This window comes from Salvelinus alpinus, chromosome 21 (assembly GCF_045679555.1).
Source record: "Salvelinus alpinus chromosome 21, SLU_Salpinus.1, whole genome shotgun sequence".
In the NCBI taxonomy this organism is placed as follows: domain Eukaryota; kingdom Metazoa; phylum Chordata; class Actinopteri; order Salmoniformes; family Salmonidae; genus Salvelinus; species Salvelinus alpinus.
In genome coordinates, this window is record NC_092106.1 from 17964953 (window position 1) to 17991812 (window position 26860).

The 26860-nt window shown below is 42.7% G+C and overlaps 1 protein-coding gene across 2 annotated transcripts in view; it reads right to left on the reverse strand.

The window, feature by feature from the left end:
• Window positions 1-5947: 5947 nt before the first annotated feature.
• LOC139547951 (periostin-like) overlaps window positions 5948-26860 on the reverse strand; it is a 45951-nt gene continuing 25038 nt past the window's right edge. The window contains exons 8-22 of one of the 2 annotated variants that reach the window (XM_071357184.1): window positions 22855-23067; window positions 22356-22490; window positions 19669-19817; window positions 18851-18987; window positions 18069-18199; window positions 17631-17761; window positions 16116-16218; window positions 12395-12462; window positions 11920-11965; window positions 11762-11794; window positions 7887-8137; window positions 7633-7729; window positions 7218-7280; window positions 6951-6989; window positions 5948-6745 (exon numbers count right to left, since the gene is read on the reverse strand). In XM_071357184.1, the coding sequence (XP_071213285.1) occupies window positions 6702-6745; window positions 6951-6989; window positions 7218-7280; window positions 7633-7729; window positions 7887-8137; window positions 11762-11794; window positions 11920-11965; window positions 12395-12462; window positions 16116-16218; window positions 17631-17761; window positions 18069-18199; window positions 18851-18987; window positions 19669-19817; window positions 22356-22490; window positions 22855-23067 (1640 nt within the window). In that variant the 3' untranslated portion in view covers window positions 5948-6701. Of the gene's footprint in view, window positions 6746-6950; window positions 6990-7217; window positions 7281-7632; window positions 7730-7847; window positions 8138-11761; window positions 11795-11919; window positions 11966-12394; window positions 12463-16115; window positions 16219-17630; window positions 17762-18068; window positions 18200-18850; window positions 18988-19668; window positions 19818-22355; window positions 22491-22854; window positions 23068-26860 lie in introns of both variants that reach the window. The other variant, XM_071357183.1, reaches the window with a different exon arrangement.

Genomic DNA, 26860 nt, shown 5'->3' on the forward strand with positions numbered 1-26860 from the left:
CGAATTGTGACAGAGATACAGACTCACAGCAGTATTCATTCCAAGTCAAAAAAGTCAGCAAACACTGCAGATTTCAATTCCAAAATACGGACACTTGATAGTGAAAAACTGGCATTGAGTTTTGACAACAAGGGAGGTTTCATGAGTTACAGTCTCTTTACAAAGACCCGGCGCTTTTGATAATTGGTGTATGTACTGTATACATCTAAAGGTCAGTTCAGTCCTGAAAACATATTTGTACATGACAACTAATATCCACCCATACAGTACTAAACACACCTTCCCATATCTCCAAGGCTTTATTCAACCACGCCAATAAAAGCCTTTTTAGTTGGTAATAATGAGACATTCCCCACTAACTGCTCATAAAGAGAATACGATGCCTGAGGGTATATGTGTTATTGAACTCAATGAATGGCTGTGTCCCAAATGTTACCTTATTCCCTATTTAGCGAGCACACAGGGCTCTGGTCAAATGTAGTGCACTATGTAGGGAATAGTGTGTAATTCGGGACACAGGCTTAATTTTACAGAAAGGGCATTTAAGGTGTATCATTGCGTGTGGTGAGAAGGTGCATGCGTTTTCAGCAGGAAAAGGACTGGCAGCATGGAACAGCAAAAAGTTGCACCCTATTCTCTATATAGTACTGACCTTTGACTCAAGCCCAATGGGTCCCCGTCACTATATTGCACTATATTGGGAATAGGGTGCCATTCTGGAAGCACATTGAATGTACAGTACCAGTCAAAAGTTTGGACACACCTACTCATTCAAGGGTTTTTCTATATTTGTACTATTTTCTACATTGTAGAATAATAGTGAGACATCAAAACTATGAAATAACACACATTGAATAGTGTAGTAACCAAAAAAGTGTTAAAAACAAAATATATATAATATTTTATATTCTTAAAGTAGCCACCCTTTGCCTTGATGACAGCTTTGCACACCCTTGGCATTCTCTCAACCAGCTTCACATTGAATGCTTTTCCAACAGTTTTGAAGGAGTTCCCACATATGCTGAGCACTTGTTGGCTGCTTTTCCTTCTCTCTGCGGTCTAACTCATCCCAAACCATCTCAATTGGGTTGAGGTCGGGTGATTGTGGAGGCCAGGTCATCTGATGCAGCACTCCATCACTCTCCTTTTTTGTCAAATAGCTCTTACACAGCCTGGGGGTGTGTTGGGTCATTGTCCTGTTGAAAAACAAATGATAATCCCACTAAGCCCAAACCAGATGGGATGGCGTATCGCTGCAGAATGTAGGTAATTTGCCCCTTGAAAATCACTGTGTTGCTGTTTGTCAGAGTTTGGTATTGCTTGTGGTTGATCTCCCCCATCTCTTCCACAGTCTCATAAAATATAAACTGAATGATAGAAAGATCAGGGCTAAGTATATTTCTGTACTTCCAAAACCACATGGAAAAGCAATAGGAATCACTTTCACATGGTTTCTATGTACATGTACTTTATTACAATACAGAGAATGTTTTAAACATTTCTGAATAGGCTTCTGACTGGAAATTACATTTCATTGTCAGAATTGTGAAACATGGAACTCTTTGTCAGCCTCTTTGTGGTCAGATCTCCCTTATTCACAGATTCCCATCAGGAAAAAGAAGTCCTTTACTTCTATAAATCTTAATACCATAATCTACTTTAGAAGGATGAACAAAACACAGTAGACTCAAACAGGCCCACAGCAGCCTATTGAATGTCTGAAAGCAGTGGCTGAATTTTAGTCACAGGGTTTTCACCACGCGAAGTAGCAGTGCTTGCAATCTATGGAGTACATGTGTGTATGTACTACTACATTGCTAAATGGGTGCTAGGCTTATTCTTGAGAGGGCTTCAGCACTGGCAAACCCCTCCCTGGAGCTGCCAATGTCAGCCATCCATTAAAACGTATGGTATCAGAAGAAGCTACATATCATGTTGGCGTACCCCAGTGGATTCCATCCTCAACTCCAAATATAACTATTTTGGGTTCCATGTAGAACCCTCTGTGGAAAGGCTTCTACATCAGAGGAGGCTACCAGTAGGCTAGTGGGAGAAGCTATAGGAGGACGGGCTCATTGTAATGGCTGGAATAGGAATTAATGGAACAAAGTCAAAATGTGGTTTCCATATGTTTGATACCATTCCATTTATTACATTCCAGCCATCACAATGAGCCCATCCTCCTATAGCTCCTCCCACTAGCCTCTTCTGTTCTACATGTAACCCAAAAGGGTTCTACCTGGAACCAAAATGTTTTTTTCAAAGGGTTCTCTTATGGGGACAGCCGAAGAACCATTTTTGGTTCTAGATAGAACCTTTTTTTCTAAGAGTGTATGAACAGTGTTAGGGCTATAGTTAAACCCAGCAGTAATGACCATTACTGACCTCCTTCTCATGTGTAAATCAGAGGCCTGTGGAAAGCCTGGACGGACTAGGGACAGGCGACGGGGGCAGGGGCGTAGCGGAGGGGAGAGAGGGAGGAGAGGGGAGAGGAGAGAAGAGGAAATAGGGGACGGGGTAGAGAGGGATGGGGGAAAGAGGGGAAAAGTCCTGTCAGTGGAATAAGAAGCACCGTAAAACACGGAAAAGGCCTTTACTGCAGTACATATTATGACATGTGGTGGTTGCTGATGGTCTCCATTAAGACAGCAAAGCCTTATACACTGAAATTATGGAAAAGATCCTGCCAATCATAGCTCTTGCAGAAATGTTCCATACGAGTATGGGCATATAGACCATTTGACTCTGAGGTTAGAATACAACACGTCAGTGGCACTGTCGTGCTCAGTTGCAGGGATATGTGGAACTTGCCTCTGCAAGTCTGAATGTCAATCTGTTGTCCACTGGAACTGAGCCTCTTTTCAGAAAAAAATAACTGTCTTAGAGTCAACATGAGAATCTGAAGAAGCTGTACAAGAAACGCATTGTTCGTTGATGCAGAGCAGAGGAAAAATCAAATAAAAAATACTGTATACCTAAAGTAAACTCTTTTCAGGTTTAGAAATAAAGAACTGCTGTACTGTTAACAAACAAACCTGAAAATGTGAATAGAGTTGTCAATTGATGCACTGCATAAATAATAAAAGTCAAGGTTGGTCGCCTGTCTTTTCTTGTGTGAGGTTTTTACACTTGTTTTTGGATGGGAGTTTGTGTCAGGGCTCCTTCTTATTGTGATTTCCCTGTCTCTGTAATATCATACCAGTCTCTGTGCGTCACACCGTCCTACAGCCTAACTGTAAATATAATTTATGTCTTTACAGGATGCAACAGTAGGCCAAGGCTTACCCTCTCCACTAACAGTGGAATAGTCTCTATGTCATGCCCTGACTTGAGATATCTCTGTTTTCTTTATATTTTGGTTAGGTCAGGGTGTGACGAGGGTGGGTACGCTAGTTTTTGTATTGTCTATGGTTTTTTGTATGTCTAGGGTTTTGTAGGTCTAGGTGATTTGTATGTCTATGGTGGCCTGATATGGTTCCAAATCAGAGGCAGCTGTTTATCGTTGTCTCTGATTGGTGATCATATTTAGGTAGCCATTTTCCCTTTGGTGTTTGTGGGTTCTTGTTCTATGTTTAGTTGCCTGTATGCACTACTCATATTAGCTTCACGTTTTGTTATTTTGTTCAGTGTTCATTCTTAAATAAAGAAGAATGTACGCATACCACGCTGCACCTTGGTCTCCTCCTTACAACGGCCGTGACACTCTAAGATGGATGTGTTGCTTTTCTGCAGTTGGAAATGAGCTGTTGCAGTGTTTTTCTTGGTGAGGATTTAAAGATCATAAGGATGAAATTCAACCTCTCAGAGAGAGAACCAGCACAAAGAAATACAGATGACACTTGGAAAGCAACCACTGTAAACAGAAATATGAAATTTGAAAGTGTTTTGTTGAAGATGCACTATGCAGAAATCGCTCCATTTCCTGGTTGCTAAAATTCTAATAGTTCGCCTAATTTCAGTGTATGTGACAAAACAAGCAAGTTTAGTGTAGAGAATCACTGTACAATCTAAACCGCTCTGAAATATATTTTCCATAACCAAAAATAATGTATTATGAGCTGCTTGAAGCTGGTGTACAAAACCGAAAGTAAAAGAATGGGAAGCATAGAAATAGCGCACATAGAACAGATCTACCACTTCTTAGACTTACTTTCAATGAGAATGACCGATCTATAACACCCATTCCTAATGATAATTAAACTAGAAATCCAAAATGGCAGCATGTCAAGTCCTTTGTCTGTGACTAGTAGATTTTAACCTACTAATAACCTATTTATGGTTGAGTAAATCCACAATTTCCTTGTTGTGTAGTGCAAACTATTTTGTTTTGCTGGTGTAAAGATCGAGGGTCTCCCTCAACTCGGATGCATTTTTTTGTCGCTATTTGCATTTCTTTACTTGAAGTTTACCAAAGTAACCCTATCTCTGGCTGGCCTGAGTTCTTTCTTCAGCTTTCCCTCCGCGGAGTGTCTCGTCCAAGCTGCTCCTCTTCGCTCTCCGCCTGGCTGTCAGAGGCAGCTCAACAATCCCCAACCCTTTTTCTCAATCGGCCCCCACACCCAATCTACTCACACGCGCACACTCTAGTGATGGGTATTCCGGCTCTCTTCAGTGAGCCGGCTCGTTCCGCTCAGCTCACCAAAAAGAGCCCGGCTGTCACCCCTTGTGAAAATACTTGAAACCCTTGTGAGTGAACAGCTAAAAGAGTTTTTAAATACTAACTCTATTTTATCAATGTACCAATTGGGCTTCAGGAAGAAGCATAGCACAATTACAGCAGCCATGAAGGTTTTAAATGACATCACTGAAGCCCTTGACAAAATAACAGCACTGTGTCTCACCTTTTATTGATCTCTCTAAGGATTTTGATACAGTTGATCATGCTATACTGAGGCAGAGATTGTTGAGTCTAGGTCTTTCGGAGCATGCAGTTGCATGGTTTGCTAACTATCTGTCTGATAGAACTCAGTGCACTCAATTTGATGGGCTTATGTCTGTTAAATTGTCTGTCTGTAATGGTGTGCCCCAGGGCTCTGTACTTGGGCCCCTCTTATTCACTATTTATATAAATAATTTAGACAAAAATTTGTAAAATGTGCAACTTCACTTTTATGCTGATGATACTGTTATTTATTGTTGTGCCTCATCTCTCACAAAAGCTTTCCAGAACTTGAAGACTGCTTTTTATACTGTTTATAAAAACTGCTACTGTACAGTGGTAAATATGAAAATAAAAGCTTATTCCAAATTCAACTAACACACCCACCTCTGTGTCATATTATTTATTTTTTTATCTCATGTGTCTGTACATCCCGGGACAGTCCCCTATCTCAGCCCCTTTTTAGGTGTCCCAACTTTTCGTTCTACATAAAAAGTCTAAGAGTGTAGAACCAATGACAATCGCAGAATGTCATTACACTTTTTGGTGTTTAGTAACAGATGTCTATTTCCATTCATTAAATGGTGCGAAGAACCCGTAAAGTCTTAAAGTCTAAACTCTTCACCCTTAAAGTCTGACATTCGGGGGTCTCTATTTTTTTGGACTGGACCTCCTATGTGTGCACAAACTTCCCTGACATTTTTTTTATGGACCTAATAGTAAAGATATTTGACATTTGCTTTAGATTTGACTTCGTTCTCACTTTATGAGTTTCTCTTTAGAGGGAGCTAGTTTAAAGTTTAACAATTCTAGCATTGTCAGACTTTTTTATAGATTTTAGGAGATCTAAAAAACAGACAATCCCTTTTCCCTCCTCAAACAACTAGCGTTATATTCAGAAAATGGAATTCATTAAGTAGACAGGGACCAGTACACTGGCACAAATTTTCTCTGCAAATTAAGTAAATGTGATTCTAAAATGTGACTTGACTTTAATTCCTTATAGCGATGAACTACTAAAAAGTTTTCCAACTAAGGTTTTTCTCCTGGCGAATGATGCACTTCATATCCAAGAATATACTTTATTGAAAAATGTTTAAAAACTGCATTTAAAAAAGCTATTGAGAGAATACAGTATGTGAAAAGTTAAGTTTGTCAGAATGTTGCACATTTGAAACATCTAAAAGCAAAGACAAGATCAATATCTGAATGTTTAGCTAGGTAGAATAACAGACAGTCAGACAGAAAGGCAGAAAGAGAAAGCAAACACACTACTGTGACATTCAAGTCAGATCAGAGCTGAAATTACATCTGGTAGAAAAATATAAACATTTGCAGAAATTAAGTTACAGTCAGAAAATAGCAATCACATTTGTATTTTATTTATTTTTATGTAAGCACCACAAACTTGATATTATGCAGAGGTAAATTAAAAAAGTTCCCAAAAATTTCTAAAACTTCCCAAAAATCCTGTTGTATCACCTCAACCAAAGGTTAAGGCTTCCAATAGCTTGGTTTTAAAGATTATTTTGCTACCCCTGGCTAGCTTCTAATCTTTAATCTCTAATACACCCGCAAAACCCACAAATATGTGTACACTATTTACATATATTGATGGCTTTTAGTTATCTTTAGATACATGCACCAATGATTTGTGTTTTGTTTAGCAAATGGCTTTACTGGTTTCACTAAGTTCAAGTTCTGATGTCTACACACACGTCATTTGGAGTGTAGCGCTTGTATGGGAGACCATTCATTGACATTATCTCTGTTGTTCCTCTCTGGTTGCTCGTGCATTTTCAGTCACCTGGTCTGTCCATGTTCATGCTCTTTGTTCCTTTGGTCTGACACTCCTTCTGGGACCAGCTAGGAACAGAGACAACAGAAAGATCATCATACACTTAAAATCATAGAAATAAAGTTCCTAGAATGGACATTCCCATTCAAGTCAATGTTCTTGGTCATTCTATGTATATGGTCACAATCACAGCTCCTCATAGGATGATATTACCAATCATTTGAATCCCTCCAACACGGTCTAACATTATGTTATCAAGGAATCATGTTTTACCTGGAATTCTCCTGCTAATTACTGGTCTTGGGTTTCCCACTGTGAAGACACATTTACGACGCCAAATATCACAGGGTGGAAATGTGACAGTTAGTTTGAATCGTGTTTGTCAGTCTCTGCTTCACACTATCTGCTAAACCCAGATTCTAACATAACCTGTCACATGTCCATCCAGTGACATGCATAGATGTGATTTTCAATGAAACATTGCATTATTTCCTATATATTAAGTTATCTATCTATGACCAGAGGGGTGATGTCACTGACCTTTCTGCTGGATGTTGGCGATACCAATGCTGGAGCCACTGTTGCTGGCCGAGTACTGAGGACCTGTGGATGACATCATAATGAAACCCTACATCAGTCTTCACATAGAAACATCATGTTTTCACAGAGGGGCAGCTGTAGGAGTCATGAGGGGGGTGACGTACAGTAGAGGGGATTCAGTACAAAAGACTCACATCTGCAGTCCTGTGTCTCACCTCACCTCAGCAAACCAAACACACCCTTCTTTGTTTCATGTGGTGCATCAATACACTATATAGCAACTATAGACCAAAACAGGCATAGCATACTGTAGCCTACAATACGTTTATTTTACTAGATGTTACTATGTACCCAGAGTTCTTCAGACCTCATGGACAAGAGTCAATAAAGACATGTGTGTCTGTGAGGTATGTACCTGAGACCACTCTGGTAACTTTGGTGACCCTGGGCTCTCCCTCGATGACTCGAGTGACCTTGGTGAACTTTGGCTCACCTTCAATGACTCTGGTCACCTAATAATCATAATCATGTATTAGATTTATGTAACGCTTTTCCTGATTGCTAAAAGTGATTTGGTGGGTACATGGGTGGGTACAACGGTTGAAGCATGGGTTGTTACATTGGTGTTACCTTGGTGATGGTAGGCTCTCCCTCAATCACCCTTGTCACCTTGGTGATGGTAGGCTCTCCCGCAATCACCCTTGTCACCTTGGTGAAGTTAGGCTCTCCCTCAATCACCCTTGTCACCTTGGTGAAGTTAGGCTCTCCCTCAATCACCCTTGTCACCTTGGTGATGGTAGGCTCTCCCTCAATCACCCTTGTAACCTTGGTGATGGTAGGCTCTCCCGCAATCACCCTTGTCACCTTGGTGATGGTAGGTTCCCTTTCGATAACCCTAGTCACATGGGTCACATCAGGAACTTTAGAAAGAGAGAGAGGGCAACAAGTTTAACAACTGGAATAAACAACAACAAAAGCGTCATTGAAGAACATGAAGTTTAAAGGGCACACTAGTAAGATCTGAAGGTTCGAATAAACTTAGAAACTCTAGACTCCACAAACTACAGACATGTAGTGTGTCAGTGGTTCCTCTACTCCTTCTTTAATAGAGATTACAGTTTATAGGTTTTATCAAATTAGACTGAATGGCAACATTTCACAGACTCTAAAAGGATTCATATGACTGGAATATTTGACATAATCAAAGGAATTGTGGATATGTGTTTTGCGGATACTTTCCAGGTAAAGGCTTTCTCCATGACATCAGTTTTCCCCTTAGAATTGCAACTACACTACTACCGGTCAAAAGTTTTAGAACAGCTACTCATTCAAGGGTTTTCCCTTGTTTTTAATATTTTCTACACTGTAGAATAATAGTGAAGACATCAAAACTATGAAATAACACATATGGAATCATGTAGTAACCAAAAAAGTGTTAAACAAATCAAAATATATTTTATATTTGAGATTCTTCAAAGTAGCCAGCCTTTGCCTTGATGACAGCTTTGCACACTCTTTGCATTCTCTCAACCAGCTTCATGAGGTAGTCACCTGGAATGCATTTCAATTAACAGGTGTGCCTGTCACACCCTCATCTGTTTCACCTGTCCGTGTGATTGTCTCCACCCCCTCCAGGTGTCGCTGATTTTCCCCAGTGTATTTATCCCTGTGTTTCCTGTCTCTCTGTGCCAGTTCGTCTTGTATGTTTCAAGTTAACCAGTGTTTTTTCCAGTACCCCTGCTTTTGCTGTTCTCCTTTTTCTAGTCCTCCCGGTTTTGACCCTTGCTTGTTCTGGACCCGCCTGCCTGACCATTCTGCCTGCCTTGACCACGAGCCTTTCTGCCACTCTGTACCTCCTGGACTCTGATCTGGTTTTGATCTTTTGCCTGTCCACGACCATTCTCTTGCATTACCCTATTGAATTAATAAATATTGTAAGACTCCAACCATATGCCTCCTGTGTCTGCATCTGGGTCTTGCCTTGTGTCATGATAGTGCCTTCTTAAAAGTTAATTTGTGGAATTTCTTTCCTCCTTAATGCATTTGAGCCAATCAGTTGTGTTGTGACAAGGTAGGGGGGTATACAGAAGTTAGCTCTATTTGGTAAAAGACCAAGTCCATATTATGGCAAAAACAGCTCAAATAAGCAAAGAGAAACAACAGTCAATATGGAAAATTTTGAGAACTTTGAAAGTTTCTTCAAATGCAGTCGCAAAAACCATCAAGCGCTATGATGAAACTGGCTCTCATGAGGACCGCCAAAGGAATGGAAGACCCAGAGTTACCTCTGCTGCAGAGGATACGTTCATTAGAGTTACCAGCCTCAGAAATTGCAGCCCAAATAAATGCATCACAGAGTTCAAGTAACAGACACATCTCAAAATCAACTGTTCAGAGGAGACTGGATGAATCAGGCCTTCATGGCCAAATTGCAGCAAAGAAACCACTACTAAAGGACACCAATAAGAAGAAACTTGCTTGGGCCAAGAAACACAAGCAATGGACATTAGATCGGTGGAAATTTGTCCTTTGGTCTGATGAGTCCAAATAGGAGATTTTTGTTTCCAACCGCCGTGTCTATTTGAGACGCCGAGTAGGTGAACAGATGATCTCCGCATGTGTATTTCCCACCGTGAAGCATGGAGGAGGAGGTGTTATGGTCTGGGGGTGCTTTGCTGGTGACACTGTCTGTCAGTTATTTATTTAGAATTCAAGGCATACTTAACCAATATGGCTATCACAGCATTCTACAGTGATATACCATCCCATCTGGTTTGGGCTTAATGGGACTATAATTTGTTTTTCAACAGGACAATGACCCAACACACCTACAGGCTGTGTAAGGGCTATTTGACCAAGAAGGAGAGTGATGGAGTGCTGCATCAGATGACCTGGCCTCCACAATCCCCCGACCTCAAACAAATTGAGATGGTTTGGGATGAGTCGGACCGCAGAGTGAAAGAAAAGCAGCCAACAAGTGCTCAGCATATGTGGGAACTCCTTCAAGACTGTTGGAAAAACATTCCAGGTGAAGCTGGTTGAGAGAATGCCAAGAGTGTGCAAAGCTGTCATCAAGGCAAAGGGTGGCTATTTGAAGAATCTTTTTGGTTACTACATGATTCCATATGTGTTATTTCATAGTTTTGATGTCTTCACTATTATTCTACAATGTAGAAAATAGTAAAAAATAAAGAAAAACCTTTGAATGAGTAGGTGTTTTAGAACTTTGGACCGGTAGTGTATCACTTTCAGAATCTTGACTGGAGATAATTGTATAATGTCACGCCCTGACCTTAGAGATCCTTTTTATGTCTCTATTTTGGTTTGGTCAGGGCGTGAGTTGGGGTGGGCATTCTATGTTTTTGTTCTATGTTTTCTATTTCTATGTGTTTGGCCGGGTGTGGTTCCCAATCAGAGGCAGCTGTCTATCGTTGTCTCTGATTGAGAACCATACTTAGGTAGCCTTTTCCCACCTGTGGTTTGTGGGTAGTTGTTTTCTGTTTTTGTGTCTGCACCAGACAGAACTGTTTTGCTTTCGTTCGATGTGGTTTTTTGGATTAAATCATGAACACTTTAAACGCTGCACCTTGGTCCACTCTTCCTTCAGCCCACGAGAACCGTTACATATAAACAGTAACTTGAACTTCTGTGCATATTTCTCTTTGATGTCAGTAATTAACCACACAAATCAAAGGTCAGGATTAAGCCCAATAAAGAACGGTTATTTTACCCAGAACAGATAAAACCTTCCAGGTGTCTGCTACTATGGCAAGTATTTTCTTGTTGCTGTCTGTACTGTAATTATCTGAACAACCATAATGGTTTTCCCTCTTGGACGTGGGTCATGAATTTCATTGAAGGCCGAGATCCCCCCTATCTGAACTGTGCCAACTATTCTATCAACTCTTGTAGCACAATGTCTTCAAGTCTTTCCAAGACTAAATGTGAAATATCATTTAAAATTATATACACTGAGTGTACAAAACATTACATGACATAGACTAACCTGGTGAATCCAGGTGAAATCTATGATCCCTTAATGATGTCACTTGTTAAATCCACTTCAATCAGTGTAGATGAAGGGGAGGAGACAGGTTAAATAAGCATTTTTAAGCCTTGAGACAATTGAGACATGAATTGTGTATGTGTGCCATTCAGATGGTGAATGGGCAAGACAAAATATGATTATGGTAGTAGTTGCCAGGCGCACCAGTTTGAGTGTGTCAAGAACTACAATGCTGCTGGGCTTTTCATGCTCAACAGTTTACCATGTGTATCAAGAATGGTCCACCACCCAAAGGACCTCCAGCCAACTTGATATAACTGAGGGAAGCATTGGAGTCACCATGGGCCAGCATCCATATTGAACGCTTTCGACACCTTGTTGAGTTCATGCACTTATGAATTGAGGCTGTTCTGAGGGAAAAAGGGGATGCAACTCAATATTAGGAAGGTGTTCCTAATGTTTTGTACACTCAGCGTATTACACAAAGCTAAGATTTATGCATGAAGAATGTTGCTTCGATCCTTTAACTGTAACTTACCTGACTCAATGACGCGTGTGATGATCGTCCTCTCTAGAGGAAACAGAAGACACACAGCAGTTAGTCACTGGACAACAACAAAGTTACAAATAAATGTAGTTGCAATGCAAAAAGGTACAGCGGACATCTAAGACTTGGACAGATATAGTTTAACTCACTCATGAATGTGAGGGGGATTTCCTTATAGCTGTATCCTGACACGAACTGTGAATGAATGGAAAGAAGGATTAGAGGCTGTAAACCATATTATTGTAGGTCTGTGTACACATCATTCTGCTCAACTCCAATGCAGAGGGCAACAATGTACCTTCAGATGCACTGCTTGGGATTTGTGAAGGCAGGAGAAATTTCTGCCTCTATTATGTGGTGGGTACTGTATTTGTTCAAGGCTTTACATGACGTCTTGTCATTTTAAGGTAATTTTGTAACAAACACTTAGATGTTAATCTCATCTTGTTAGCTCAGGGTTCTCTGGCATCGTAGTCATTTTTCTAATCATAATAACCTGTCTGGCCTTGTTCAGTACTGTAAGTAATGCTGTGGTATGATAGTCATGTGGGTGTGGCCTATTGTCCTGGTTCATTAAATGGGCGTGGTCTGTTCCTTTATGTGGGTGTGGCCTGGTACAGTAACCTTGATCTCCATGTACTTGATGAGTCTTCTCAACAGCCCAAGCAGGTCAGAGTTTCCAGCAGGCAGCTCTACAGGACATTAGAGTAGAGGGTGTTAGACATACTGGCAGCACTTTACACTAAGGTACATACAGCACAGTACAGGGTGTTAGACATACTGGTAACACTTTATACTAGGGTACATATGGCACAGTACAGGGTGTTAGACATACTGGTAACACTTTATACTAGGGTACATACAGCACAGTACAGGGTGTTAGACATACTGGTAACACTTTATACTAGGGTACATATGGCACAGTACAGGGTGTTAGACATACTGGTAACACTTTATACTAGGGTACATATGGCACAGTACAGGGTGTTAGACATACTGGTAACACTTTATACTAGGGTACATATGGCACAGTACAGGGTGTTAGAAATACTGGTAACACTTTATACTAGGGTACATATGGCACAGCACAGTACAGGGTGTTAGACATACTGGTAACACTTTATACTAGGGTACATATGGCACAGTACAGGGTGTTAGACATACTGGTAACACTTTATACTAGGGTACATATGGCACAGTACAGTACAGGGTGTTAGACATACTGGTAACACTTTATACTAGGGTACATACAGCACAGCACAGTACAGGGTGTTAGACATACTGGTAACACTTTATACGGCACAGTACAGTACAGGGTGTTAGACATACTGGTAACACTTTATACTAGGGTACATATGGCACAGTACAGTACAGGGTGTTAGACATACTGGTAACACTTTATACTAGGGTACATATGGCACAGTACAGGGTGTTAGACATACTGGTAACACTTTATACTAGGGTACATATGGCACAGTACATGGTGTTAGACATACTGGTAACACTTTATACTAGGGTACATATGGCACAGTACAGGGTGTTAGACATACTGGTAACACTTTATACTAGGGTACATACAGCACAGCACAGGGTGTTAGACATACTGGTAACACTTTATACTAGGGTACATATGGCACAGCACAGTATAGGGTGTTAGACATACTGGTAACACTTTATACCAGGGTACATACAGCACAGCACAGGGTGTTAGACATACTGGTAACACTTTATACTAGGGTACATATGGCACAGCACAGTATAGGGTGTTAGACATACTGGTAACACTTTATACTAGGGTACATACAGCACAGTACAGGGTGTTAGACATACTGGTAACACTTTATACTAGGGTACATATGGCACAGTACAGGGTGTTAGACATACTGGTAACACTTTATACTAGGGTACATATGGCACAGTACAGGGTGTTAGACATACTGGTAACACTTTATACTAGGGTACATATGGCACAGTACAGGGTGTTAGAAATACTGGTAACACTTTATACTAGGGTACATATGGCACAGCACAGTACAGGGTGTTAGACATACTGGTAACACTTTATACTAGGGTACATATGGCACAGTACAGGGTGTTAGACATACTGGTAACACTTTATACTAGGGTACATATGACACAGTACAGGGTGTTAGAAATACTGGTAACACTTTATACTAGGGTACATATGGCACAGCACAGTACAGGGTGTTAGACATACTGGTAACACTTTATACTAGGGTACATATGGCACAGTACAGGGTGTTAGACATACTGGTAACACTTTATACTAGGGTACATATGGCACAGTACAGTACAGGGTGTTAGACATACTGGTAACACTTTATACTAGGGTACATACAGCACAGTACAGGGTGTTAGACATACTGGTAACACTTTATACGGCACAGTACAGTACAGGGTGTTAGACATACTGGTAACACTTTATACTAGGGTACATATGGCACAGTACAGTACAGGGTGTTAGACATACTGGTAACACTTTATACTAGGGTACATATGGCACAGTACAGGGTGTTAGACATACTGGTAACACTTTATACTAGGGTACATATGGCACAGTACATGGTGTTAGACATACTGGTAACACTTTATACTAGGGTACATATGGCACAGTACAGGGTGTTAGACATACTGGTAACACTTTATACTAGGGTACATACAGCACAGCACAGGGTGTTAGACATACTGGTAACACTTTATACTAGGGTACATATGGCACAGCACAGTATAGGGTGTTAGACATACTGGTAACACTTTATACCAGGGTACATACAGCACAGCACAGGGTGTTAGACATACTGGTAACACTTTATACTAGGGTACATATGGCACAGCACAGTATAGGGTGTTAGACATACTGGTAACACTTTATACTAGGGTACATGCAGCACAGTACAGGGTGTTAGACATACTGGTAACACTTTATACTAGGGTACATATGGCACAGTACAGGGTGTTAGACATACTGGTAACACTTTATACTAGGGTACATATGGCACAGTACAGGGTGTTAGACATACTGGTAACACTTTATACTAGGGTACATATGGCACAGTACAGGGTGTTAGAAATACTGGTAACACTTTATACTAGGGTACATATGGCACAGCACAGTACAGGGTGTTAGACATACTGGTAACACTTTATACTAGGGTACATATGGCACAGTACAGGGTGTTAGACATACTGGTAACACTTTATACTAGGGTACATATGGCACAGTACAGTACAGGGTGTTAGACATACTGGTAACACTTTATACTAGGGTACATACAGCACAGCACAGTACAGGGTGTTAGACATACTGGTAACACTTTATACGGCACAGTACAGTACAGGGTGTTAGACATACTGGTAACACTTTATACTAGGGTACATATGGCACAGTACAGTACAGGGTGTTAGACATACTGGTAACACTTTATACTAGGGTACATATGGCACAGTACAGGGTGTTAGACATACTGGTAACACTTTATACTAGGGTACATACAGCACAGCACAGTATAGGGTGTTAGACATACTGGTAACACTTTATACGGCACAGTACAGGGTGTTAGACATACTGGTAACACTTTATACTAGGGTACATATGGCACAGTACAGTATAGGGTGTTAGACATACTGGTAACACTTTATACTAGGGTACATATGGCACAGTACAGGGTGTTAGACATACTGGTAACACTTTATACTAGGGTACATACAGCACAGTACAGGGTGTTAGACATACTGGTAACACTTTATACTAGGGTACATATGGCACAGTACAGGGTGTTAGACATACTGGTAACACTTTATACTAAAGGTTACTGCCAAAATAATTGGAAATACTTCAGTAAATGAGGGATACAAGGTATATTGAAAGCAGGTGTTCCACACAGGTGTAGTTCCTGAGTTAATTAAGCAATTAACATACCATCATGCTTAGGGCCATGAATAAAAATGCAGGGCAGGCCATTATTTGGCTACCATGGCTATGTGTCCATAGAATGACAATGCCCCCATCCACAAGGCACGAGTGATCACTGAATGATTTGATGAGCATAAAACCATGTTCGGGCTTGTGTTGGCCCTATTAAGACACTTTATGTTGGCGTGTTCTTTATTTTGGCAGTTACCTCTACATACATTCATTAGCATACATACAGCACAGCACAGGGTGTTAGACGTACTGAACCATTCAGCACTGCTAAATATATGTAATATATCAATAAATGATTCACTGCACAGTGCGTCTCTAAACACATGACAATATAATCAGAGTATAATCAGTTTCTCCAACAGAGGAGATGGCAGTCAGAGGGGTTTGAGTCAGTCTTACCACCAGGGTAGAGGAGGGTTTTGACAAAGTGAATGACTCCGTTAGTGGCCATGATATCGTGTTCAGGGACCTCAATAGTGTTCACTCTGATTGTCTTGTTAGCCTGGAGGAGAGGAGTAGAGAGGATTAAGATCCAAACACTGATGAGATGATGAGTACAAGCTGGTAATGCACCATATGTTTCTCAATTAGGTTGGCATTGATGACATTATATACAGAACATTTGCAACAGTTGTGGTGTGATCATAACATACAGGAACTCAAGTCCTTTTGTTCACCTGACCTAGAATTCCTTACAATCAAATGCCGACCGCATTATCAACCAAGAGAATTCTCTTCCATTATAATCACAGTCGTGTATATCCCCCCCAAGCAGACACCTTGACGGCCCTGAAAGAACTTCATTGGACTCTATGTGAACTGGAAACAACATATCCTGAGGCTGCATTTATTGTAGCTGGGGATTTTAACAAGGCTAATCTGAAAACAAGGCTCCCTAAATGTTATCAGCATATCGAATGCGCGACACGGGCTGGCAAAATTCTGGATCATTGTTACTCTAACTTCTGCGACGCATACAAAGCCCTCTCTCGCCCTCCTTTTGGCAGATCTGACCACGACTCCATATTGTTGCTCCCAGCCTACAGACAGAAACTAAAACAGGAAACTTCGGTGCTCAGGTCTGTTCAACGCTGGTCCGACCAATCTGATTCCATGCTTCAAGACTGCTTCGATCACGTGGACTGGGATATGTTCCGGATAGTAGTGAACTACTTTTTCAAAGTAACTTAGTTAAGTAAACTATATTTTTCTTAAGGGTAGCTTTAGTGTAGCTTAACTGCTTCCAGTGTGAAGTAATTGGTAGCAATGGAATGCAACTGTCTGTTGTTAGAAGTCAAATGTAATCTAAACTAAATCATGAATAGTCTGCACTACAAACATCCAGGGTCCTCACATGGCTTTATGGTTGATTTTAAGAAATGATTTTTTTTAATGATCTTCGAATATGACCCTAAGGACATTGCTGTAATCAAACTTAAAAGCTAAGCATAAAATTAACCCAAGGTTAAAACAGTAAATATCAAAGGTCAATGCAAGCCTTTGTGAAATCCTAAATCTTGTCAGCATGCTGAATTATGTTTGGGAAGTTGTCTCTGGGGACGTTAATCCAACAATTACGGTTCTGGTTTCTTACTCATCAGATGACCGTTATTTCAGATGTCCTCTTTTTCCACGTTGAACTGTTATATATACGTTTTCGAAGAAGTAATAGTTAGTCATAATTCCTACTTTGAACGTTGGTTTACATTGTTGATGACAAAGGATTGCGGATGTTAGTAATACTGAGTGGATCTGGAGGAGAGGCTCTTGATTCACTGTAAAAACATTGTACAATCTCTTCAGGATCTGTCTGATAATAGCTTTTTTCCCGGCTTTTCATACACACGTACATTGGAAAATGCCATGATTTCTTATATTTACAGCCTTGTTGCATGTTGAGAGATTTGGACTCACATGCAGCACTCGGAGGTTATTGCCCTGCAGAGACTTGAGGAGGTTGGTCACCCCAGTCTCCAGACCTCCACCGATGAACACTCCGTTACTGAAGTGGTAGAGCAGGATGGTACGCAGGGCGTTCATATTACCTGGCCAGGACAGACAGGACTTTAGACGGAAGACTATAGTACCATAGAACGTGTTGTACATACAACCACTAACTCTAAGTCTTATGGATGTTCCTTTGACATTACAACCTTTAGGAGAAAGCTAGTAGCTATGGTAGCTATGGTAGCTATGGTTAAGGTCAGCAGTTTTTCCTGACCATCATGATGTGGCCTGACAAGAAAAACCTCTGGCTATGATTTGTTTTTAGAGAGACTGAGACAGACTAAGAAGGACAGAGAAAATGATGGAGAGAGTGACTGAGAGAGACGGAGAGAGAGACGAACCAACCTCTGAGCAGAGCCAGGTCGCTGTCTCTGACGCCAGCGAAGGCCTCATCACTGGGAGCGAACAGAGTGTATTCTCCTTCCTGTTTGAGCAGGTCAGTCAGACCAGCTGTCTCCATCAGTGACAGGAAGATCCTGCAACCAAAACAACATTAAGGAAACAGTTACCTGCCACTCATGATAACCACTGAGGGTAGATACTGTATAACCGGCAACCGGTGCCAGTGTGATAGCTTAACATATAGCGCTGCCTCCCTAAACTCGTCTCTGACTGGGCTTGACCAGGGTTCTCTACCTCGCCAACACACGTGACCGCCGGCTTGACAATGTACAAAACGATTGACCTATAGAACAGGATCCTCTTCAGTGATGAGATCCTTTGTATTATTTAAATAATAAGATAACTTGCAAGAGGTGTACATGATTTAGAAAGAAGTTGGCCCACATGTCTGCATAAAGTGTTTTCCCAGCTTGCTCCCAGGTCTGTATGAATTTGATTGAACTCTCTCTGACTCTTTGGCTGTTGGGTTAGCTAAAGAACATCGTTTCTCGAGTAGGGGGTGAGACAAGGTTGTCCAACACTGTTTAGTATACAGTATATTCGTGAATTGGCCGCAAAATCAGAACAATCTTTGTCTGTCCCTTGATCAAAAATCCTTCCACTAGTCTGGTCTCAGATCTGTATGAGCTTGAGCTAACTTCTCTGACTATTTCATTTGCTGAAGCACATACAGATCTGGGACCAGGCTAAAGCACACAGAGTCTTTATGTGCCCAAGCAGCTTACTTGAATCCTCCGTTGTCAGTGAGGATCTGGAACATGGTGGTCTCAGCTGGCTTCATCAGAGTCCTCATCAGGTGGAGGGCTCCGTTACTGCCCTCCTTGCTGCCGCGCACCAGGCAGGAGTTCTCTATGCACACCGCCTATAGACAGACAGGACAGGTTAAAGAACCACTTTAGTGAAAACTCTACTTTTTGTTGTTGTTGAAAACAGTTTTTCTGGGTTTTATCCTAATAATGTAACTCTAGTCCTAATATCCTAATTCTAGCAAAATTATTACATATTTGGGCATTTTGGTATCCTAGCATAAGCACCTAACTAGTTAGCTAGCCAGATAGCTAATGGTTTCTCCAGTCACCTAACTTCTGTTTTGAGCATCTTTAAAACTGAAATTTGAGTTGGAACATCTGCTGAAGTGGCTCTTTATAAGCCATGGAATTGAACAGTCTGCTAGCTACTGAATGAACAGCCTCTTAGTCAGTCCAGTAGATGGATAGCCCAGTGAAATGAATATGTGTTGTATGGCCATTGTGTTTGACCAGCTGTTCAGAGACAAGAGATGCACGCACACACACACATCCACATACACACACATAGTCGTGTACTCACACAAACTCACACAGACACACACCCCCACACACACACCCCCACACACCCCCCCCCCCCCACACACACACACACACACACACACACACACACACACACACACACACACACACACACACACACACACACACACACACACACACACACACACACACACACACACACACACACACACACACACACACACACACACACACACACACACACACAGACTCACTGTGCGGTAGATGAAGACTCTGAGGAACTTCCCGGCGATGGTCTCCAGGCGCTGTCCGTTGTACAGCTGTCCCAAAGAGATCTTCTCCTTCAGGATGTGGTTCTCCAGAATCACCTTCAGAAAGCTCTGGTCAATGGCCATCACCTCATCTGGAAGACAAGATATTTCATACAGATACATTGTAAGAGATCAAAATATGACATTAAATATGTTTGTAAACAATAACTTTTGAGAAACTATCCCCAATTCTGCAAAAATGGAGATACAAGGTTTTTCCAGGACGCAGACGATAAAAAAAAGTATCGTCACATGATTCATAATATAGACTAATGATGCAGTCTGGTGGTCTAGTCAGTCATTGTAAAATGTCAACCTTATTTTCCAGGAAATCAGATTGATCAGCCACCTTGTAACAGTGTCTGTGTCCCAAATGGCTCCTTATTTCCTTATTCCCATAGGGCTCTGGTTCCATTTGGGACACAACCAGTGACTGTTCCAGTCTGCATTACCCTGGGGTTGTCATACCGACTATACTGATGTCCTGTGGAAGAAGAGCTGCCTCCTCCAGAGAGGAAACTGTGGCTCTATTAACAGAGGAACAGCTGCTGAGCTGTCTGATATACAGAGCTGTTCAACACTGTGGCTCTATTAACAGAGGAACAGCTGCTGAGCTGTCTGAGATACAGAGCTGTTCCACACTGTGGCTAGTATATGAAGCTTACTAGTGAGTCAGCATGACAGCAAGACTAATGTCACAGTTTGGAGCTCAGTGTGCATTACCCACCTGTTGAGAGGAGAGAAACAGAAAGAAGGAGAGGAGTGATAAAAGTAGTGACAGAGGAGCTAGAGTGAGGAAGAGGGGGACAGAGAGAGGAGCTAGAGAGAGGAAGAGGGGAACAGAGAGAGGAGCTAGAGTGAGGAAGAGGGGGACAGAGAGAGGAGCTAGAGAGAGGAAGAGGGGGACAGAGAGAGGAGCTAGAGAGAGGAAGAGGGGGACAGAGAGAGGAGCTAGAGAGAGGAAGAGGGGGACAGAGAGAGGAGCTAGAGAGAGGAAGGGGGGACGGAGAGAGGAGCTAGAGAGAGGAAGAGGGGGACAGAGAGAGGAGCTAGAGAGAGGAAGGGGGGACAGAGAGAGGAGCTAGAGAGAGGAAGAGGGGGACAGAGAGAGGAGCTAGAGAGAGGAAGAGGGGGACAGAGAGGGGAGCTAGAGAGAGGAAGAGGGGGACGGAGAGAGGAGCTAGAGAGAGGAAGAGGGGGACAGAGAGAGGAGCTAGAGAGAGGAAGGGGGGGACAGAGAGAGGAGCTAGAGAGAGGAAGAGGGGGACAGAGAGAGGAGCTAGAGAGAGGAAGGGGGGGACAGAGAGAGGAGCTAGAGAGAGGAAGGGGGGGACAGAGAGAGGAGCTAGAGAGAGGAAGAGGGGGACAGAGAGAGGAGCTAGAGAGAGAAAGAGGGGGACTGAGAGAGGAGCTAGAGAGAAGAAGGGGGGGGCAGAGAGAGGAGCTAGCGAGATGAAGAGGGGGACAGAGAGAGGAGCTAGCGAGATGAAGAGGGGACCAGAGAGAGGAGCTAGAGAGAGGAAGAGGGGGACAGAGAGAGGAGCTAGAGAGAGAAAGAGGGGGACAGAGAGAGGAGCTAGAGAAAGGAAGAGGGGGACAGTGAGAGGAGCTAGAGAGAGGTAGAGGGGGACAGAGAGAGGAGCTAGAGAGAGGAAGAGGGGGACAGAGAGAGGAGCTAGAGTGAGGAAGAGGGGGTAAGAGAGAGGAGCTAGCGAGATGAAGAGGGGGACAGAGAGAGGAGCTAGCGAGATGAAGAGGGGACCAGAGAGAGGAGCTAGAGAGAGGAAGAGGGGGACAGAGAGAGGAGCTAGAGAGAGAAAGAGGGGGACAGAGAGAGGAGCTAGAGAAAGGAAGAGGGGGACAGTGAGAGGAGCTAGAGAGAGGTAGAGGGGGACAGAGAGAGGAGCTAGAGAGAGGAAGAGGGGGACAGAGAGAGGAGCTAGAGTGAGGAAGAGGGGGTAAGAGAGAGGAGCTAGAGTGAGGAAGAGGGGGACAGAGAGAGGAGCTAGAGAGAGGAAGAGGGGGACAGAGAGAGGAGCTAGAGAGAGGAAGAGGGGGACAGAGAGAGGAGCTAGAGTGAGGAAGAGGGGGACAGAGAGAGGAGCTAGAGAGAAGAAGAGGGGGACAGAGAGAGGAGCTAGAGAGAGGAAGAGGGGGACAGAGAGAGGAGCTAGAGAGAGGAAGAGGGGGACAGGGAGGAGCTAGAGAGAGGAAGAGGGGGACAGAGAGAGGAGCTGGAGTGAGGAAGAGGGGGACAGAGAAGAGCTAGAAAGAGCAAAAGGGAAAGGGAGAGACAGAGAGAGATAGGATGTTCAAGAGTGTTTAAGGGAACGAGCGAAGTGTTACAGAAAGAATTGAGCCGGGCCATGATGTGTACTCACCAGTGAAGACAGAATTGAGCTGGGCCATGATGTCTACTCACAGTGACAACAGAATTGAGCGGGGCCAGTGGTGTGTTACTCACCAGTGAAGACAGAATTGAGCTGGGCCATGATGTCTACTCACCAGTGAAGACAGAATTGAGCGGGGCCAGTAGTGTGTTACTCACCAGTGAAGACAGAATTGAGCGAGGCCATGATGTGTACTCACCAGTGAAGACAGAATTGAGCTGGGCCATGATGTCTACTCACCAGTGAAGACAGAATTGAGCGGGGCCAGTAGTGTGTATTCTGCCTTGGCTTCCATGGCTGCAGACAGACCCAGCTCTGACACCATGTCACTGAAGGTGGACTGGGAAGGGGTGAGCAGCTCCATCACCTGCTTAGCTTAGAGGACACAGACAACACCATTAAAAGCTTCTCTACTACTGAAAGATCAACACTTCTACACTTATTCAGAGTTTTAAGATTTTATCTTAGTCTTGGCGTCATTGTGTCAATTTCCATCTATTTTCCTATGTGTATGGTTGACTTGTATACTAGTGTAACAGCAAAGAGAGCTCCAAATAAAGGTGTTGTGTATTTCGTGAAACAGTTCATACCATTTACATTTCAACAAACAAACAAATGCAAATGCAAAAACACAAACACATGTATATTCTGAGATGTAACTCAGAATTACAACTCTGTAATGAAAGCACTATACAAATTACATATATTATTATTATTATTAGATGAGCCGAGAGCTAACCTGAGTCAGGCATGAGGACCTCGTCAATGAGGTGGATGACTCCGTTGGTGGTGACAATGTCTTTCTTCAGCACCATCTTGATGCCGTTGACCGTCAGGCTTTCCCCGTCACAGCCAATCTCAATGTTGTGGCCCTCCAGGGTCTCAAAGGTCTGGCCGGACATGATGCCCTCTGAACACTGGACAGAGTTCAGCATGTGGAAGTTCAGCAGGGCTGGAGGGAGAGGAGAGAGGAGAGGAGAGGAGAGGAGAGGAGAGGAGGGGAGGGGAGAGGAGAGGAGAGGAGAGGAGAGGAGAGGAGAGAGAGAGAGAGAGAGAGAGAGAGAGAGAGAGAGAGAGAGAGAGAGAGAGAGAGAGAGAGAGAGAGAGAGAGAGGAGAGGAGAGGAGAGGAGAGGAGAGGAGAGGAGAGGAGAGGAGAGGAGAGGAGAGGAGAGGAGAGGAGAGGAGAGGAGAGGAGAGGAGAGGAGAGGAGAGGAGAGGAGAGAGAGAGAGAGAGAGAGAGAGAGAGGAGTGCATCTTCCCTTGTCACTCAGCGTTGAGATAGATTGGGGGTAAAGCCATGTGATAGACTAGCATCCTGTCCAGGGGATGTACTTGTACATCAAGCTGCCTCACACTACAGAATCAGGAGATAGGCTCCTGCCCTGTGAGCTGTTCCAGCTCACTTGTGCAAGGCTACTTATTTACTCACGAAAGCTTCCCACAAGGACTTGTCTGCAGTTGGTAATGCTGATGTGTCAACTTCTGTCTGTAGCATCTGAACAGTTTGGGCTTCAAACTAATATGACCCCACTGTGGAAAGGGGAGACACTCATGATGGTGTTCTCCATTTGCTCTAAACCCCCCAACACACACACTTTTTATTAGGACTATAAAGAACTTTGAGGATATTGGTACAGGTTTTTATACTTTCATAAGCTCTGGCACCGTATCGGATTGTAGGAGCAAATCCATGGCTACCTAGTATTATGGCTTGTATTACATGTCTGGATGAATTTGACTGAGATTTGAACATGAACATGAGAGTAGGCCAGTTGGCTGCTAGAAACAGAGGCGCCTTGCATCGGATTATGTCATTTCCAGCTTGGCTTCAGAATAGTGAATGAATCACAGGCTGCGTGCCAAATGGCACCCTATTATCCATTAAAGGTCCAATGTAGCCATTTTTATCTCAAAATATAATACTTTTGGGGTACAAACGTAGTACCATACTGTGATTGTTTTCAATTAAAATGGTCAAAAAGTAACATAAATAGCTTCTTAGCAAACAGCAATTTCTAAAGCAAGAACTTTGATAGGACTGTCTGGGAGTGGTCTGAGTAGGGAGGGGAAAACTGAAAATGTGCTGTTATTGGCAGAGAGGTTTGGAGCTCTCTTTCTTATTGGTCCATTAACTAATTTACCGCATGGTGTTATCGCCATAGAAGGCCAAAACCTCCGATTTGCTTCGTTTAAATAATCCAGGCCACAATGTGGCAGCAGCTTGTTTGTCTCATGCATGCTGTAGATAATGTAAGCTAACTAGCAAGCTGTGCTCATGGGTCATCACTAGTTATCACAGCCACAAAGTCATAAACCCCACCTATTTCTACCAAAAATGTGATTTTAAACCTAACCTTAACCTTAACGTTAACCACACTGCCAACCTTATGCCTAACCCTAAACTCAAATTATGACTAAAAAGCACATTTTTGTTTTCATGAATTTTTACTCTATAGCCAATAATGACAACGGCGCTAATGTTGTTGCTAGCTAAAATTTGTAGTAAGCCCTTGTTTAAACTAACCAAATGGCCACAACTAGATAACTAGTGTAGATAGCAAAATTATAATTAAATCACATTGGATTCATTTTTTAATGAAGCAGCTGCCTGTTAGCTGTCGAGAGTCTGTGAAGTAGCTAGCTAGCTATGTTGTGCTAAATTGCGATGCTAACCGTTTAGCTAACGTTAGCTAGGAAGCAAACTGGTACTGGAAGTATGGGATAATGGAGAATGAATTTAAATATTTCTTCATCATCTTGCTAGATTGGTAAAGCATTTAGTGTTGTGCACATGGGGCTGCACTTACCACCCCATTTGTTTCATATGAAGTGTGTGTGACTGCATGACTCAGTTAGCAAGCTAAAGTTAGCTAGCTAGCTAACTAATGAGCAGGTGCACATTATCAAACTGAACATAACAAAAAAATCCTTCTTCATGCACACAACACCTTAGCTAGATATAAAGACTTGCGATAGAAAAATGAGTAATGTGGCCGCGGCCTGCTATATAAAGCAGGCAGACAGGCATTGAGACATTCAGTTACTGTTCACATGAACATTAGAATGGGCAAAACGAGTGACCTAAGCGACTTTGAGCATGGTACAATCGTCGGTGCCAGGCACGCCAGTTCCAGTATCTCAGAAACGGTCTAGGGTTTACCGAGCATGGTGCGACACAAACAGGCAGATAACGGCGCAGTACAACAGTGGTGTGAAGAACGGCATCTCCTTGTCACCGATAGGCTATTGCAGCAGACGACCACACTGGGTTCCAGTCCTATAAGCTAAAAACAAGATGAAGCAGCTCCAGTGGGCACGTGATCACCAACACTGGACAATTGAGGAGTGGAAAACATCGCCTGGTCCTACGAATCCCGGTTCATGTTGCATCATGCTGATTCAGGATTTGGCGTAAGCAGCTTGTCCCATGGCCCTATCCAGGCTGGTGTCAACGATACAGGCTAGTGGCGTAGGGAATGTTTTCCTGGCACATGTTAGGTCTCTTGATACCAATTGAGCAACTTTTCTATGCCCGAAGATTTCAGGCTGTTCTAAATTTACACTTTAGTCATTTAGCAGATACTCTTATCCAGAGCAACTTACAGGAGCAATTAGGGTTAAGTGCCTTGCTCAAGGGCACATCAACAGATTTTTCCCCTAGTTGGCGCATGGACTCGAACCAGTGACTTTTCGTTTACTGGCCCAACGCTCTTAACGCTTAACGCTCTTAATTAACCACTTAACCACTTAGGGGGTCCAACCTGGTACTAGATGTGTGTACCTAATAAACTGGCCACTGGGTGTATATAAAACACAGGAAAAAAACTTTTTGGACTACACTGGGACTTTAAGTGCTCAACTTTTGACCAGATCCCTATGGGCCCTGGTCAAAAGAAGTGCACTAAATAGGGAATCGAGTTCCATTTGAGACGCAGCCTATGAAATGCAGGAGACCTGGAGATCCCCTAGATCTCATGGGTTCTGGTGTCGGGAGACTATTGAGTGCAGGGAGATTCATGACTGTTTTACTGCCTTGTTTGACTCGGTTCGACTGTGTGTGAAGGGGTGTGATCTCATAGCTCAGGGAAGTCCTAGGACTAATATTAGGGATCATCACACCGCTGCCAACCCTCCTAATGCTCTGAACCTTCTGAACCTTTCCAGTCCCAACCCTCTGACTGAGGTGTGTCCCAAAATGGTACTCTATTAATAGTGCACTACTGTTGACCATAGCCGTATGAGCAGGGAATAGGGTGCACAGCCTTTGGGACACAGGCAGAGCGGGGTGCTTCCTGCTTCCTGCCCTGTGGTGTTTAGAACCGTATGAACGATACCTCTTTGGAAATGTTTTGGAACAAGTGGAGTGTTTTATTATTGTGTGCCACCCAGACATAAATTATAGAGTGACAGTAAATGTTTAGCTCTTTAATGTGTCAAATTATCAAAAAGCTTCACCATATGAAGGTTTACGTCTCAATAGCCATTATTTCGTAGCCCATCATGTGAACCTAGAGCTCTTTTATTTTTCATTACTCACTCACACAACTGTGGTGAACGCTCAGTTTGCCAACTGTCTGAGAATTCAAAATCCACAGCTCAGACTGTAACTAGTCGGCTCCATCTGTTTAGAATAGGGAAAAGCGCTTACATGTAAAAACTCTGCGGTTACTCAGCCCTGCAAACATAGCGAGCGGGAACCAATGAGTTACTTTTCCTGCACTTTCATCTCATTAAACACAGATAT